Genomic DNA, 18,476 nt, shown 5'->3' with positions numbered 1-18,476 from the left:
AAAACCAATGAAGCCGAATAAAGAATAAAGGAAAGTCCAACCTAACTAGATGTCTACCTGCAAGCATAGATCCTGTATCAGAGGTCTACGCTACAAGCGTTTTATTCGAAAGTTAATCACCCTATTTTTTAATAACTCTTTAATTTGACTTGTAAGTGATGGAAATGTCTCCCCTCTCCTAGCCTCCCTCGATATTGTAGTTATTTAAAATGACTGCAAAAAATCAAAATATAGTACTTGGTTGTTCTTGGCTATAGCTTTCGCTATGAATTATAATCCGCCCTCCCGTTTGTCGCGTAAAAGACGTTTTAGTGGGCAAAAGGTATGTCCGCTCAAAGACCTTTACTACAGTGCCGTATCGTGTTATGTCGTGTCGTCAGTACCGGAACTGGCTGGCTGGACCTGCTGGCTACCGCCGCTCCTTCTGTGGGTGGTGGCGGCGCCGAGACCCGGCCGAACCGGCACCGCCAGATTGGCAGCAGCGCCGCTGGAAACGAGACCATGGCCGGCGGCCAGACGCCGGCGCCGCTGCCAGCGCGAGCGCCGAGACCGCCGCCGGCGCGCCACATTGTCCGACCGAGCCGAGTCTGGCGCGGCGGAGACGACCGCGGCGCGCCGCGGCGGCGGCGGCGGCGACAGGCACGCAGGGAAATGGGAAACCTGGGTGGACCGGGTATTTGACGATTAACTCGAGCTTTTCGGGGAGGAGGAGGGGTTTTGACATTTTTATAGTCTAGAGACTGCAAATGCAGAACTGCATCATTTCTACAGCCTAGAAACGCAAGAACCTCGATCAAAATACACTTGAGCATGAATCCTACTTCCTTGAAATTATGCTGCTCTTATGTCACATTTTAGATTGAGTATTGAGTAATGTGTATGATTCCTTTTTTTAATCGTTGATGCTAATTCCACACGACAAAAATGATTTATCAGAGAACCATTCCATCAGGCAGCACTAGCAGCCAGCAGAGCTGCTGAGCTATAAGTACTCTGATGCTGTTATGCAGATGCAATGCCGCAATTCACGAAGAGCAGTGTGCATATTGTGCCGCACTACGCCACCACCAGTAGTGGATGCTGTGCCGCACTACACCACCAACAGATATAGATATAGGTAATACCTACTGTGCCAAATGGTGCCAGTTTCAGAAAATGTATGCCCAATGTCCGTCCAATGTCCGATATTTTCGTCCACTAGCCGTCCAAAATTGTCCAAGCGTCCATATGTCTAAGGATGTCCGAAAACTACGCAATAATTTACTCTCAACACTATTATTTAATTTGCATTTTATGTACTATTACCTGCCCAAAAACTTAAATCATATGGAGAGCTAAATGGGCTATTATAGGCTATTAAAGAGAGCTATTATAGGCTTTCTAGTCGCCAATCAATGGTATACTCGATTACTTTTTAAAAATGCTGAGGTGTAGCAAGCTGCCTTTGTCTAAAATATGTCTAAAGATGTCCGAAAACTACGCAATAATTTACTCTCAACACTATTATTTAATTTGCATTTGATGTACTATTACCTGCCCAAAAACTTAAATCATATGGAGAGCTAAATGGGCTATTATAGGCTATTAAAGAGAGCTATTATAGGCTTTCTAGTCGCCAATCAATGGTATACTCGATTACTTTTTAAAAATGCTGAGGTGTAGCAAGCTGCCTTTGTCCAACCAAATTCCGAATTGGACATTGGACACAGTGGCGGCGGATTCGATTTTGGCGTGGGGGGGCAAGATCCCAGTCGAGATGATGTCATAGGCGGATCCAGAAAGGCGTTTTTGACGCTGTAAGGGACATACCCCCCAAAAAGTGTCCAAAATCCAAAAACTCCTCGGATTTCGATTCCTTACGGACTTACCATGCTGAACAGCATAAAGCAAAAAAAAAATCCTGATTAAAAGTGTTATTAGGAAACATATTTGTCTATTTCGGGCGATGCAGGGGCCAGGGGAGGGGGAGTAAATATTTGCTTTAAATGCCCGCTCCCTGGATCCGCCAGTGGACGATGTAACGCTTTTCGTATTGCTGTATTAGAAAAAAGCTCCAATGGGAAAAATTGTGCCATAACCCGATCGCATATCAGATGTTGAAGAACGGTGCCAAACCTTTTGAAGTAGGCGCGCGCTTCTTTGCAATGAGGTAACTCGTTACCATTTCCTCTGTTCATTTTACGTTCGATTTCCATTTAACCTTCCTTTAAAAAGTATTTCTGAGACAGATATCAACTGAAACTAGCTCACAGCGGGAGGAGACCGCTCAAACATTCAAAGACAGTCGGTCGCATCTAAACATATTGGGACAGCGATCCGCCAGAAACCCTCCCCAAGGCAGTAGTTCACCAAATAAGCTCACCGAGACGGGCTGTCTCGATGGGTTTATACAGTAAGCCTACAGCAAGGCTTAACTAAGGCCCAAACGCTCGTCAAGCTGGGAACGGAGAGTGAGGGAGCGCGGCGGCGGGCTGAGGTGAAGGAACGGTGGACTGGAACGGGAATCCAGAAGCTCTGGGCGGGGCGTTTCTTTATTAGGGCTTTAGGGTGTGCTGACTGCGGTAAGGTCCAAATTATCACACCAAATTTTGCCACGACATCTACCGGTTCAGGCACTCGAGAATCAGTGGCCAGTGATATCTGCAAAGACGAAGCATTTCCAACCCAGCTTCAGCCTGGTGTCAGGGCGCCTCAGGTGGCTTTAATTACAGTTGCACATACCAAACGACCTTAGTGCAGCCAGTCTGTGGCCGAAACCATTCGGAACAGACTTCAACGAAAAGTGAGACAAGGTTAGTGCTATCGTTAAGTGCCATTATAGACTTGGGCCCCGTTGGCTTGACCCACTGGAAGGTGGTAGCTATCCGACGCTGCGGGGCATACTCATTTTTCCAAAATGCCTTAGATTTTGCTTTCGTGTTCATAGGCGGCGGAACGGGGAGGGCACCGGGGCACCGTGCCCCCTTTGATTTTGGCATTTTAACGTTAGCCCTATGGGCGTTGCATGGAAAGAATGGGACCAAAAGTCGGCAGTGCCCCCCCCCCCCTAATTGAAGGTGTTCCGCCGCTACTGTTCGTGTTTGATGCTCTTTATTCTATCGCCAGCCTTTAGACAGAGGGGGGAGGGGCACTAATGATCAGTGCCCTAACCCTCAAAAGTTTGTATCATTAATTTTTACTTTTTTTAATAGTGAAAACTGAAATAAAGCGGATACTGAACTGTGGACATCCAGTTTTAACACTCACTCAGAAAACACTTTGAGAACATTTTTGAATAAGGGCTCATATGAGTGCCAAAACAGGGCTCAAATCTGTATGATTTTAAAATCGGGATCAGTTAGGCGCCCTTTTCGGGCTCAAAGTACATTAGCCCCGAAAGCGGCATCAGTTCGTCTTCCTTTTCGGGCTCAATTCGAGCTGCGTTTTAGGGCTCCATACGACATTCCGCCATTCCGTCTTTTGCTGTTTTCAGTGCCATGTGTTGGTGTACCTACCGCCGTGATTTCAAAATGAATGGTAAGTTATTAGTTATCAGTTATCGCTATCTTTTAGAAAAAATCAAGATGTTGATGCTCATGCCATTTTAATCCCTTATCAATTAAAATTGTGGTGGCATTTGTTCAGAAAAGGTCTGATCTACAATTGTGGCGCCGTTGATACGAATACGCACGGGTTTGATTATTCGTTTTTCTTGTATTTGCGCCACATGAAAGCATCATATCTGGATTCAGGATGTCAAATAGTGTAAGAATGTGCAAAAATTTTGTCTGGTTCTTCGTGATGATGTGATTGAAGCAATGCTTTCAAGGGTAGGTAAGGATTTTGTTACTTGTTCGTAATGGTTATCTTGATGATCAACTAAAATTAATCCTAACCTTGCCTACTAACCTATTAAGTTAAACTTAGTACCAATACCTACCAACCTACAACCTATTTGGATCTTTCATATACTTATAACATGCTGCTGCTTCTGCTAACATGCTGCGGAATGCTGGTTGACATGATGGAATGCTGGTATGACAGTGTTCCATGTTTCAGAATTTTAGGTGAATAACCACACATGATGGGGAAAATGTTTTCATCCTAAAAATATGACAAGTGGCTTTATTTCATCTTTGCTAAAAAAATATGTCAAAAGTTTGATTCAACAGCCAGCTGCCAGGTTACGCATGACTTGACAGTTGATGCATCTACTCTACATCATTTCATTTCAGATCCTGTGAAGGTTCTGACAAAATCTGAGGTAAAAATGGCATTATGCAGTTTTGCGGAAAGACTAAATCTATCTCATTTTGTCTTCAGATTTTTTTTATTGGGACACCCAATTGAAATCCAATTTTAGAACACTGTGACACCATGCCTGTGTGCCAAGTAAGAGGAAGGGTCTACAAGTATACATCAAGATAACCAATTATGGACAAGTTGAGACTTGAGTCATGAGCTCTTATTTGTGGTTACAATACCTTCAACTGCATGATTTTGCACAACTTCCATACAGGCATCCAGACTGGAAAAGGTTCAAGTCCATACTTATTCTGGTGCTTGAATATGGCAGTTCAAAGATGGAAGGCATATGATGCTACAAAATGAAAAAAATAATTCAACTTACAAAAAATAGGTATTCATATCTATCTATCTATCTATCATATCTATATATCTATTCATTCATATCTATCCTAAACTAAACTAACCTAAACTTACCTAACCTAATCCAACCCAACCCAACCACCCCAACCAGCCCAGCCCAGCCCAACCCAGCCCAGCCCAGCCCAGCCCAGCCCAGCCCAGCCCAGCCCAGCCCAGCCCAGCCCAGCCCAACCCAACCCAAAACCTACAGTCTAAAACCTAGAGCTAAAACCTGCAGCCCAAACTGGAAAACATCCATATGGTACGCCGGACGCCCGTGAAGCCGTCATGCGCCGAAGTTCGGCGCAAGCTATTTTGCAATTTGCGCTGAAATTTCTGCATTATTTGCGCCGAAGGTTAGTGCCCTTTTGCGTCAAAATTAAGCCACTTATACAAAAAGCACGTTTACATCTGCTGGCCAAGGTTTTATAAACCAGACAGAACGCTCTGGGCCTTAACCACTCCTGACTCCCATGTTTGAGCGTCCAAATTAGTTGATGTTTCCATGGAAGCTGAATACCACAATACGTGTAGCGCACTGTAGCATCGTGCCGTGAAATAAGGCTCGGGACGGAAGTTCCGGGGTCACAAAAATTGGTGTGGCGGTGTTGTCGCGGCTGGCGGGCTCCAGCAAGGGGTTTAAGTTTACGACACCACTCTTGTTTCAGGAGAGGTGTCAGCGATTCGAGACTACTTGGGCATGCGGGCAGCGGGGTCGGCGTGGCTGCCTGCGGCTGCGGCCACACATCTTGGCGTCCTGGAGGCGGAGATGCTGATGGTGGCATGAGTCATCACTGGCTGCCCGATTTCCATGCTCCAAGACTCGCCGTGAGGGCCGAGGCGGGCGTCGTGCCGATGGAGAGATGAGGAGGGATGCGCTGGCATCGCGCCTACTGGCGAAGGCGCTCTCCCTCCCGTCGGAGGACCCGCCGCGTCGTGGCGGAAGCCCCCCCCCCCCCAACCGTGACTGAAGTCAGTGACCGGCTGGAGAGAGCGCGGGGGAGCGGTGTGGGACCACTGGAGTGGCGCTGCCCGCCGAGGCGCGCTTATCCACGAGACTGCCCCCGTAGACGCCAACAGACGGCGTCACGGTCCACCTGGACCTGCTGCCGATCGGGGCGTCCGCGACAGCGAGGAGGAGTGCTGCGGAGGCGTGACTGGGAGCGCTCCCCCAGCGTGCGACGTGGGCCTGGGTCGACGGGTCTGCGACCGGGGGAGTAATAGGAAGGCGGCGCTGGGGTCCTCACCGAGCACCCAGACAGTACAACATTGGTACTGCGGGAGGCGGCGGGGAGGATTTGCTCCATTTACCGATCTGAGATGGTGGCGCCCAAAACGGCAAAGCAACATCTCCTGAAGCACCCGTCCTTCGAGGAAGACCCCATAATCATTTGCTCCGACTCGCAGGCGTCGCTGGCGACGCCACGAGGTGGACAAGTGGCCCAGACACCCCCCCCCCCCCCTCATCCCCTAGGTGCCGCCATCTGGGAGTATATGATGGCCCTAGTGGCTGTAGGGGGCCGAAGAATCCACCATAGAAGGAGGGCGGCGATAGCCCGATTAAGCTGGGCGTCCAGTGGAGCCTCGGCTCTATCATGGGCATTGGGCAAGGACTCTGCGAGCACCCCCGTCTCCTCCATCTTCGACGGCACTCCAGTCAGAAAGCTGTCCCCACCCGAGTTTCCCAGCAGCATGGGCCACATGAAACCGAACAGCGCCGAGCCGCTCGACGCTGAGGACCAGGCGAGAGTAACAGTGAAAAGGTGAAACGCTCGAAACGGCGCGCGCCGCCGGCCGAGGGCGCCGAGCCGGCCCAGGCCGGCTGCGGGTCAAACAGAAGCCGTCTCCGCGGCGGCCGCCCAGTGACAGCGACTCGGACTGACGTCGAGGCACCGCTGCCGCCTCCGCCGACCAACCCGCCGCCCAGCAAGGGCAGTTTGAAGGCGGCTGCGCCGGTGAAGGTGGCGCGGCCTGGCAGGGGCCGCGGCCGGCCCACTCCAAGCTACCCGTCCCGCGAGGTGCTCAGTACCACCGACTCGTCCGATTCTGAGGCAGCGCCGTCGGCGGGCCGCCGCCAGCAGTGACGACGACCGGCTGGCGGCGTTCGCGCGGGACTTGTCCGACTCCTGGTACTCGGACTTGCCGCCCAAACTGGACGCCGGCGGCGTGAGCACCAGCAACGCCAATAAAAAGTCCACCTTCATCCGGCTCTTCTCGCACCGTGTCAAAAGGACTACGCCGCGCGGCTGGCCGGCCAACTCGAATGAGCGCAGCGAAGGGCACACGTCCCCGACGGCGGCACTGGCGCCTCCCGCCGCGCCGCTGCCGGCGTTGCTGGCAACGCCGATCCAGGCCCATCGATTTCTACTGTTTTGTTGCCTACGTGCCGCTGCCGCCGCTCAGCCAGCACAATGGCGTGCCGGTGTTGCGCTGTCGGATCGAAAAGCGGCTCGTGCAGCGGACGGACGGGTGCGGCCCGCGCGATGAGCCGCCGCCGCACACCGAGCTGCGCCGCGCGGACGTGAAGGTGGAGCTGGCAGCGGCCTGCTCAGTCCCCTCAACGGCGTCGACCGGCTCTCCGGCGATTTGCGGTCAGAAACGCCGCCGCTTCTGGGACCAAGGTGTCAGAGCGCGGCGCTGCCCGTGAGACGTTAAGTTAGCACAGGCAATGTCGTCTGCACTCCTTGCAGTTCATGTTGAATACACAACCATGTTGCGAAGTAATAGGCGCCGGGTTTTTCAGTTCATAGAACTTTTTCCCTGGCTATTACACCCCACAACCGAACACTGACACCTTGCACAAGTATGACTGTGTGTATGAATGTTAATAAATACATGAACCAATGTTGTGTTTTCGGTTCCAGTACCTTCTTTGGGCACCTCGGCAACAAGTAAGTAATCCGTTAGCTTTGCCACACCTAAGATAGGCTCCCACGTTGTTATTTGCTCCCGGGTTAACATAAACCGGTTTAACGTAACTTTTGCATCCCGGCCAAAATTGCCGGTTAACTGTCCCACCGCTCGAGACTGGCGCTAGGCTGGCCGAGCAAAAAAAAAAGTTTGTCCGCGGCTTCGTCTTATTCGCAGCTGCTGGACACGGGGGAGGGGGGAGGAGGGGCTGCATCGGACGAAAAGCGGGCTCTGGTATTAACTGGATTTTTTGCCAGCTGGCGCCGTATGGTGGCGCTAGCAGAGCTTCTTACATATCAATGCTAGATATAAAAGAATGAATATTTACCAATCAATTTTTCATTTAAAGCCATTTGAAATATTTATGTCCATCCTACTACCGCGCTTAGGTATATCTAAAATTAAATACCTTTCGTGCGTCGCCAGCTGGCCAGCCAGCTGACGCAATCCAGCTTTTACCAAAGCCCCGAAAAGCGATGACGTGAGCCCTAATATTGGCTTCACCACACAATTTGAGCCCTCAAACTGGAATCAGGTGAGCTCGAAAATGGGGATCAGGCTGAAAACTGGTATCATAGTGAGACTAGTTTTAGAGCTTGACACCGATAATGGGTACTGACTGAGCTCTGTTTCTGCGATCAATGATACCGATTTAAGGGATCGTATGAGCCCATGTGGCGCTAGCTCAGAAAGTATTCTCGAAATGTGCTGTCTGTTTTGAATATGGTACATTAGCCCGAAAACTGGTCTCTGAGCCCGAAAATCGGGACACTGTTTTCTCAGTGCTGGCCTCACACAAGCCTCCGAATGCCCAAAGCAGATCTATGATGACTGGCCTTTGGGTGCCATACCATACCATGCATTGGTCAATATGGTCAATGCGTACGACCGTGGCTTATTATGAGCGCTCATCAGTCCTAACTACCCGCAAGCGAAAGGCTAGCCCTTCCGTCTCCGCTCGCTTGCGATTTGGCATTTATGTAGGTAGGTACAAAATAGCGGCAAACGACCACTGAAGGTATGAGTTGCGTCTCTTGCACACTTAAAATATCTCTAAATCGAATCTAAAAAGACAAAAAATGATATAAAGCGGAAATGGTTAGCATTTACACATATTCAAAAGGCACCGTTGGACAAACTGTAGGAGCGCATAGCTGCAATATCAGGTTATGGAAATTTTCCCCATGTTTAGGGCACAAATTATGGAGGGGCAAGAATATACATACGTTTGCCCCTCCTCCAAAAGTTTCTTAGGGGACGATGCCTCCTCTGCCACCCCGTATCTGTCGCCCCTGTAAGCGGTCACTGAAGGCCTGGGTTGCCGCTGCGTCACGTTGACGCTTATAATGCCTCCAAAACTAGGTTGAAGAGAGGAAAACTTCAATTGAACGCGAACGCTTGCCATTTAAGAAAGGCAACGTATGAAAGTATATGGGCATCTGGTTACATCCTCAGATGATCGAACAGAATAATCAGGTATATGGTTTCTTGTCTAAGCTTTGTCACAAATTATGGGGGGGGCAAAAAGATACTTTTGCCCCCCCCACGATTTTGCCAGGGGGGGCAGCTGCCCCCCCTGCCCCCCCGAATCCGCCGCCCCTGATTGGACAAAGTCGGATTTCCGAAGGTCCAAGTTGCGATTGGCACCACTACCGGATACTGTGCCGCACTGCACCACCAGCGGTGGATACATGCCGCACTACATCAACAGCAGATGTGCCTACTGTGCCGCACTACACCATCAACATCGTTGGATACTGTACGCACTACACCAACTATGGATACTGTGCCGCACTACACCAGCTGTGAATACTGTGCCGCACTACACCAACTGTGAATACTGTGCCGCACTACACCAACTGTAAATACTGTGCCGCACTACACCACCTGTGAATATTGTGCCGCACTGCACCAACTGTGAATACTGTACCGCACTACACCAACTGTGGATACTGAGCCGCACTACACCAACTGTGAATACTGAGCCGCACTACACAAACAGCAGATGTGAATACTGTGCCGCACTACACCACCAACATCGTTGGATACTGTACCGCACTACACCAACTGTGAATACTGTGCCGCACTAAACCAACTGTGAATACTGTGCCGCACTACACCACCAACTGTGGATACTGTGCCGCACTACACCAACTGTGAATACTGTGCCGCACTAAACCAACTGTGAATACTGTGCCGCACTACACCACCAACTGTGGATACTGTGCCGCACTACACCACCAACTGTGGATACTGTGCCGCACTACACTGACAGCTGTGGATGCTGTGCCGCACAACACAAACAGTGGATACTGTGCCGCACTACACCGACAGCTGTGGATACTGTGCCGCACTACACCAACAGCTGTGGATACTGTGCCGCACCACACCGACAGCTGTGGATACTGTGCCGCACTACACCACCAACTGTGGATACTGTGCCGCACTACACCAACTGTGAATACTGTGCCGCACTACACCACCAATAGTAGATAATGTGCCGCACTACACCACTTACAGTGGATACTGTGCCGCAATACACCACCACAGCTATGGATACTGTGCCGCACTACACCACTTACAGTGGATACTGTGCCGCAATACACCACCACAGCTGTGGATACTGTGCCGCAGTACACCATCAACAACAGTAGATACTGTACTGCAATACACAAACAGCAACGGATACTGTGCCGCACTACACCAACAGCTGTGATGGATACTGTGCCGTACTACACCACTGACAGTAATACTGTGCCGCAATACACCAACCGTTGATACTGTGCCGCACTACACTGGCAGCGGATACTGTGCCGCCCTACACAACCAACAGATATTGATAATTGGACACTGTACCGCACTACAGGGTGCGTCATAAGTTCTGGTACACTTTTTCTTTTATTAATAAAAAGAGTTACAACAGGTTTACAGAGTTGAGTATTTCAGTAGAGGATCTCTATGAAGTTAAGTCAAAACACGTGTAATATCATGAAAAAATATTTACTAGCTGAGCCTTAATGAAACAAATGGTAACTGACCGTCCGACAGCTAAGTGCACACCATGGCGCCTTTCTCCCCAACAAAGGAAGTTCGCGGGGCCATCGTCTGCATGAAGATGGCGGATATCTCGGTAGCAAAGATATGTCGCGCGCTTCGCTGCACGCGGAATCTTGTATATCGGACGTGGACCCGGTACCAGGAGACCCAGAGTACCGGAGACCGATTCCGTTCCGGCCGCCCCCGGTCCGGAGGAGCTTGAGAGCGCTTTCCTTCCGTATGTGGCGCTGTGCAGCGTTGAGGGAGTGACCGTGCTTCTTGCGGAGGCTTTTCACGCGGATATCCTTAGAAATGAGTCTGCGCATGGAACGCTCGGACACATTAAGGTCCCGGGCCATTTGGCGCATGGGACACTCGGGGTTGCGGACAATCCGGCTGCGAACCGCGGCTTTCAGCTGAGGCGTGTGGGCGGACCGGGGGCAGCCGGAACGGAATCGGTCTCCGGTACTCTGGGTCTCCTGGTACCGGGTCCACGTCCGATACACAAGATTCCGCGTGCAGCGAAGCGTGCGACATATCTTTGCTACCGAGATATCCGCCATCTTCATGCAGACGATGGCCCCGCGAACTTTCTTTGTTAGGGAGAAAGGCGGCATGGTGTGCACTTAGCTGTCGGGCGGTCAGTTACCATTTGTTTAATTAAGGCTCATCTAGTTAATATTTTTTCATGATATCACACGTGCTTTGACTTAACTTCATAAAGATCCTCTACTGAAATACTCAACTCTGTAAACCTGTTGTAACTCTTTTTATTACTAAAAGAAAAAGTGTACCAGAACTTATGACGCACCCTGACATCACCATCAACAGCAATGAATACTTTGCCGCACTACTCCAACAGCGGTGAATAGTGTCCTGCAGTGAATCTTCAGTGACGCAGGCATAAAGTACGGTTCCCAGTGCACGACTTATAATATTAGATATGTTATATGCATTGAACACTGAACAGTCACCACTTTTATGTAGGATTGCCAGAAAAAAGGAGAAACTCTCCGTAAGTGGCATTCTCCTTTCGAATTTCATCCATAATCCGCCATCGTAAGACAGCCAGACAATTCGTATCGAAGTTGAAATGAAGAGAAGCAGATCCTGAATATAAATGTTCTGAATTTCGGCTTTAAATCATTTCAATGTACTGTATGCAGGCCTTAAAATGTCCAACTCCCCTCAGAAGCACGCCCTCTCCGTGTTCTGGGAACCTCGTCGGTGCCGACAGCGGCCAGGCCCGACGGGCCCGACGGTTCGGCGGCCGGGCGGCCGGGCGGCGGCGGCGGCCAGGCCAGCTTCCAGACAGGCGAGCCGCGGCGGCAGGTGGCGGCCAGGCTGGCCCGTATAAGGTGTGCCCGCCGCCATTGGCTGCCCGGCTGCCGGCGGCGGCTGCGATTGGTCAGCGCCGACCCGTCCGAAGGCGACCTGCTGGAGCCGCGGGCTACGGCTCTCCAGTGGACTCGGGCCGTCCGCTCCTCACTGCTGCCTGCTCACCCGCCTCCCGACACTCCAGACTAGCACAATGGTGAGTGTCGTCCGCCTTCCTCTCCGCCTGACCGGTCCACAGTGGAGCTGGCCTCGCCTCTGGAGGCTGAGACCCGGCCCAGCTCCGCCAGCGAGCTTGTGAAGCTCTTGGGACGCTCGAGGCTGCGAGACAAGAGGAAAAGCGGCTGAGACGCGCCGCCCCTCACCGCGGCGCGTGCTTGGAGCGCGAGACTCGTGCTGATCTGTGCGCGAAGTGGCGATGTTAGCGCCGGAGGGCATGTGAGCCCGGGATGCGAGCGATTCGAACCACCCGGGTCTCGGCGATCGTTCCGCCGGCTATGTGCGTCAGTGAGTGCCGACGTATGATAAATGGGACTGCCCAGACAAATGGTTTAACACTAAGTGAAGTCCTTGCAAGACAGAGAGATAAAATAGTCTGCGGCGTACTGAGAGAGTTAAACACATGTGATGTGGTCTTTATATCAACACCCAGCATATTTAACGTATCATGTATAGTTGAATCAGTACCTAACCTAGCTGTCCATTAGCAGTATCCAGCTACTCTTCGAGCTTTTGGTGAAAGTTCTTCCACCTTTATTGCTGTTAATGTCTTAAATAGATTAAATAAGCCCCACTGGAGCAATACTTATCCACATGATGTATTGCAAAGCATTACGTGTATAAAAGTCTTTGCGAAACCCACAATATTCACAGACTTCAGATTACCTTTGAACCCTTGAAACACTACTCAGAACTACAAGAAGCCATGGATCTCCATAAATATAAGGCATACAAAAGTACTGGTAATAGAGATAAGAGCCCGCTCTATCATGGGCTTTCATTTTCAGAGAAGGGGCGTTAACATTTGCTCACATACCAACCTTTAAGTGATTGTCCTTTCCACTGCATCACTTCAGCAATGTCACTTATGCTGTTTGCCCATCGGCCCGTCAGTTTATCTGTCGGCCTGTCATCCAGCCAGTCAGTCAGCCAGACAGTCAGTCAGTCAGTCAGTCAGTCAGTCAGTCAGTCAGCCCGCCTCTCTGTCTTAACTTACGTGTTTGTCCGTCTGTCCGTCTGTCCGTCTGTCCGTTTGTCCGTCTGTCCGCCTGTCCGTCTGTCCGTCGTCTGTCTGTCAGTCTGTCCGTCTGTCTGTCTGTCTGTCTGTCTGTCTGTCTGTCAGTCTGTCCGTCCGTCTGTCTGTCTGTCTGTCTGTCTGTCTGTCTGTCTGTCTGTCTGTCTGTCTGTCTGTCTGTCTTTCTGTCTGTCTGTCTGTCTGTCTGTCTGTCTGTCTGTCTGTCTGTCTGTCTGTCTGTCTGTCTGTCTGTCTGTCCGTCTGTCCGTCTGTCCGTCTGTCTGTCTGTCCGTCTGTCTGACTGTCCATCTGTCTGTTAGTCAGTCACCCACCATCCTGTCACCCCTCTCACTCTCTCTCTCTCTCTCTCTCTCTCTCTCTCTCTCTCTCTCTCTCTCTCTCTCTCTCTCTCTCTCTCTCTCTCTCTCTCTCTCCGTGCTTCCGTCCTTCCTCTGTCTCTCTACCTGTGGAGCTGGTCACCTGCCAACTATGTGCCGTTCATCATTGGAGGAGGGAGGGGGAGGTTAGGGGGAGTGTCAACTGTCACCGGCGCCGCCAAATGTGACATTCCTTCCCCTCTCAACCCAGTTTCGCCCATCCCGGATTCTTTACTGGTGCAAAGCAAGGGAGAAAAAGAGCGAAAATGCTGTTGCAAATGTATAAACAGATAGACAGTAATTTGTAATTATTAGCAGAGGTGTCAGATATTCTTACATAGTAGAAGTGACAGTATGTGGTTTTACAGCACAGCGCCAGCGCTTGTGGCGAGGACAGGAATAGAATGACAGCGGCGGACGATTCGGAGAAGCCCACACCCAAAGGTGGCGGTCAATGTGGCTGTGTCCCTTCAGCAGAGAGTAGCTGGTGTACAGTGTCGCTCCTTATATCTGAGCTGAGGCGCATAGAGACCCGCTCTGGCTCTGTGTAGATCTGTGTTAGCAGTCTACCCTCAGTCCGTCCTCCCCGTGACTGGAAACGCAGACGCTATCTTGTGTGGCTGGTAGTGCCTGGTCGCTTTTCCCGTATAGAGCTTAAAATGTGGCCTATAGAAATTAATAATTTGGGCAATGTCTAGCTTAGCTCCGCATTCAGTTGCTGGCAGACATGAGGCTTTGCAGCCTTCATAGATGATAGAAACTAGAAAGCTGTAATATGAAATTGTTGTCTAGTGTGATAGCTTCCTATATATGGCCCAAGGGAATGTTGCAGGTGATTCAGTGATGATTATTTGAATATTCTTTGCAACGCTGGAATCAGGAATGTCTTGCTGTAACTAAATTTTATATTGTAATCATTTAACTATTAAATATATCTGTAAATCATCTCTTAAAACGACAATGCGACACTAGCTAATTTAGTTCATAAAGCTTCGTTCCCATCTTTTCCTAATTGCTATCTAAACTCTACATATATTGCCACTGATCTGTCACTCCCTGAAGACCCGCTTACCATTCAAACCATCTCGTTCATTGCATTGTCTGCCGCTGTTGCAGCAAATGAGCACCGATTGACCTGCGAACTATCTGTCGTTGCGATTGAACGGCTCGACTCACAGGCACGCAGTCTGCCGTTTTACACCTCAGTGCTCGCGCTCGCGCAATGCCCCGCCGATAGTGCCAAAGGGTCGTACCGTCGTCATGGTATGCACTGTGTTACGCCAAACGGCACTGCTTGGAATGCGAGGTGAAACGACCCGGCGCGTTAGCATTGTCAGAGTTCAATCGGCTCCGTTAGGGGCTGTTGAATGGACAAATTTGTTGGAGAACGGCCCTGCGTTATTCAAAGAGCCACTGAGGGCGAGAGCTGCTCAGGGGTTCAGGGGTTGTCTGTCACAGCTGCGCGGCTGTCTTAGCTCGCTCAGTTCCGTGGTCCTTTCCATCCCGAGCCGGCCGTCAGGGAGGCAGCGGCATGCGTCGGCCGCGACGTTGTCTGGCGCGGCGCGGCCGTCTCAGTGTAAATTTAGCCGCGCACCGCTGCTGGCGACCGGCCAGAGGGGTTTATTTGGTGGCGAACTAGGCCGGCGAGGCGCCGGTGCTCCAGCCCGCGACTCGCCCCGCCCTGGAGCTGGGAACATGATACCACCACCGCCGGACGGGGGTGCGCCCGTGACGGAATTTGCCGGGGTACAGGGGTCACTAATGGGGGATCAGAAGTGGATGTGATGAATCACGAGAGATAGCTCACAGAGAGGGGATAAAGTTATGAGTCCGCCGGCGAGCTAAGCACGTCACGAGAGCTGTAATAATGATATAGCTTAATAGCTTCTATAAACCTTCCTCAGATACCTCACACTTATTTTTTTTTTCTTGTTTAACGTGACGTCTTGTCCTCCTCAACGTTGTCAAATATCGGCCTGGATATGAAAACGCATTTTACCATGCCTGTAGCATTAGCTACAGTTGATGTTTTACTGGGTTGGCCACATATGTAACGGACAACAATGCCAACAAGAAGGAAGTGACGTAAGGCCAAGTTCAAACATTTAACATGACTATGGATTTATTCTAACATGATGGGCCCAGACATCTCGAACGGCGACATTTCCGCGGTCGGGTCTTCTGAGTCACTCTCGGTTTTCATAATAAATCCGGTTGATGAGCTGCATGTTTACATATGTCAACGTCCTGTCACGGATATAGATATCTGTCTCATGAGCGGTTGGTTCTAGCGGCCAACATAATGCATTACGGTTTTGAATCAGTATGGTTTCTGCTGACACATCCGAACCAAAAGCGAAATACACCCATGCATTATTGGACGTAAATGATATACGGCCCCGGATCACGAGGTGAAAGGGATTTTAAAATATTGTAACGTTTAAACTTAACAAAAATTTCCGTATATTACGCAGCGCACCCGACGCACCATGGCGGCATTTTTCTGACCACCCGTTCTCCTTTTCCCGTTTCAGGCTGACGACAAGGAGAAGAAGAAGAGGAAGAAGAAGAAGGAGACCGAAGAGACCGATGCCGCGCCTCCGGCCCCGGCTCCCGAGCCCGCCAAGCCCGCCTCCGCCAAACGCTCCAGCGTAAGTTATCTTTGCTTGCTCATCACATAATGAGCACCTTTGTAAAATAAGCTTTATTATGTTTGTTGATAATATTATTCAGCTTTTAATCCATTGTTTTGTCGTCTAACTTAAAAAACGGAAGTTAGTTAATTAAACGTTACCGAATTAACGGTAACGTTTACTGATGCAACTAATGGCACCCAATTGGGTGTTCAATGTTCATTTCGCTATGACGCAAGTTGATGGCTAAGAAACATTGGTCTGTGGGAAATCACTTTCAGAACCCATACTATTTTTTTTTTAAATACGGAGTTAATCGTATTTAACATTAAAAACGGTCGCCTCCTAGAAAAGAAAATAACTTGTGGCGCTCCTCGGACTATTAAAAGCTCTTCGATGATTCACGAAGGTTTTCAAATATTTTAATCTATTCTCCTTTTCATCCACAGAGCAAGCGGTCGAGCAAGAAGAAGGGCAGCAGCGTCTTCTCCTGCTTCTCCCAGCAGCAGGTCAATGAGTTCAAGGAGGGCTTCCAGATGATGGACGCCGACAAGGACGGCATCCTCAACAAGTCGGACATCCGCAGCGCCTTCGACCTCATCGGCAAGATCGTCTCGGACAAGGAGCTGGACGAGATGCTGGCCGACGCGCCGGGCCCCATCAACTTCACCATGCTGCTCTCCATGTTTGCCAGCCGCCAGTCGGGAGAGGCCGACGACGACGACGTCATCGTGGCCGCCTTCAAGGCGTTCGACGAGGGCGACGGCACCATGAACAGCGACTCGCTGCGGCACTCACTCATGACCTGGGGCGAGAAGTTCACCGCCAAGGAGGTGGACGACGCCTTCGACCAGTTCGACATCGATGATGCCGGAAAGATCGACCTCGCCGGCGCGCTCGAGCTCCTCGTCGGCGGCAAGAAGGACGATGAGGGAGAAGCGGCATAATTTTCGGTGAGAAAACATTCGCATTTTCCATGTTTGCCGTCATCCCGTCCATTACTTAGATGTTTTTATCGATTGAATTTGTTTGACATTTCCCTTTTATCGTGAATTAGAGGATTTCAGCTCAATCCGTATTCGGAGCTAAGAAAACCTTAGATCAGCAAAAATTTGTGGCGGAAAGTGCATAGCTAGTTTCATCGCTGAATAACGTTGGATGCTCTTTTACCATGCATCTTCGCTTTTCTTATGTGATCGAGATCAGTTTTACAAAATTCAGTCCGTTTTTTGCTCTCCAACATCTCTTTCCCGTTTGTCGGCAGCTCCAGCACATTTCCACGTACCTCGCGGCGCACCGCTGGCCATCCTCAGCGGGTGACCAGCGGCCGTCGCCAGCGGCCGGCCGTACCGGTCGGGGAGACGTCGCGTCGCCGGCCGGGTGGGGCGGGAGGCGCAGAGGCGCAGTCCCGCACCGCGCCCGCGCCGGCAACTGCGCGCGACCTGTTGAATTTGTTCACCATCATGTGTCGGCATGGCCCCGGCGTTCAATTGGTGCTCAGGACTATGTCCTGTTGAACGTGTTGTGCGGACCTGCGACAGATAAATTCGACATCCTGTATTCGTTGGTGTTTGTTGTGTGGAGATGGTATAAGGAAGAGCGGAAGAGAGTTAGGAATTAGGATCATGGAACAGGAGATAACGACACCTATTTCTGCCACGTTGTCAATTTTCATTTAAGTGATACGCTATGATAGATCGGATTAAAAACAGCTACGGAAGATGATTTCCCATACCTGCTACCTTGCATGATTAAATCGAGACATCCAGGCATTTTAATGGCACGTGCACTGCACCACACTTTTCAAAGTTTAATGCAGTGCTTTAATATTGCCAGGGTATATAGGGCCTTGATTGCCAGCCGTGTGGTTCAAGGGGTGTGGTTAAACGCGTTGAACCCAGGGGGAGGCACTCGCCTTGGCCGTATATGGGCCAGAATGTCTAACGATTTCCGCCATGTTGTGTATACCAAAGTCTTGAAAAGTTGATCACTGCAATCAAACTGCAAGCATGAAGCAGCAGCACTTTTGAGTAGTGTACCTCTCACAAAACTGCACCTCTGCTACCGTACATGCAATTTACATTTCTGGTATACACAACATGGGGGAAATCGATAGACAAAAACAAGTCTTCAATGCTCCTTCCAGTATATATTAGAGTTCAGTGGTTGAACCACACGGCTGCTGACGTCACTATCAATTATAGTTGTGAGCTTTTTGGTAGGTATGGGAAACACCTTCCAGCCCTAAGGCCGGGAATTCAATAAATGTCACCTCGCTTTTTTAGCGAAAAGCACCTCGGGCCTAACGGCCCTCGGAGTTTTCGC

At 50.4% G+C, this 18,476-nt stretch overlaps 1 protein-coding gene across 1 annotated transcript; it reads left to right on the top strand.

The window, feature by feature from the left end:
• The first annotated feature begins 11,843 nt into the window (after positions 1 to 11,843).
• On the top strand, positions 11,844 to 17,711 carry LOC122373923 (myosin regulatory light chain 2-like). Its single transcript, XM_043352374.1, has 4 exons — positions 11,844 to 12,106; positions 16,053 to 16,169; positions 16,601 to 17,104; positions 17,416 to 17,711. The coding sequence occupies exons 1-3, from the start codon at positions 12,104 to 12,106 to the stop codon at positions 17,096 to 17,098; spliced, it is 618 nt and encodes a 205-aa protein (XP_043208309.1). The 5' UTR covers positions 11,844 to 12,103; the 3' UTR covers positions 17,099 to 17,104; positions 17,416 to 17,711.
• The last annotated feature ends 765 nt before the right edge of the window (positions 17,712 to 18,476 follow it).

This window comes from Amphibalanus amphitrite, unplaced genomic scaffold, assembly GCF_019059575.1.
Source record: "Amphibalanus amphitrite isolate SeventyFive unplaced genomic scaffold, NRLGWU_Aamphi_draft 001572F_arrow, whole genome shotgun sequence".
Taxonomy (NCBI): Eukaryota; Metazoa; Arthropoda; class Thecostraca; order Balanomorpha; family Balanidae; genus Amphibalanus; species Amphibalanus amphitrite.
This window is presented reverse-complemented; position numbering and strand designations above follow the sequence as displayed.

What these genes read in the sequence shown, in the direction of transcription:
- LOC122373923 (XM_043352374.1), top strand. An exon ending in CCTCCGCCAAACGCTCCAGC is followed by an intron (nt 16,170 to 16,600) that starts GTAAGTTATCTT and finishes TTTCATCCACAG; the next exon opens with AGCAAGCGGTCGAGCAAGAA.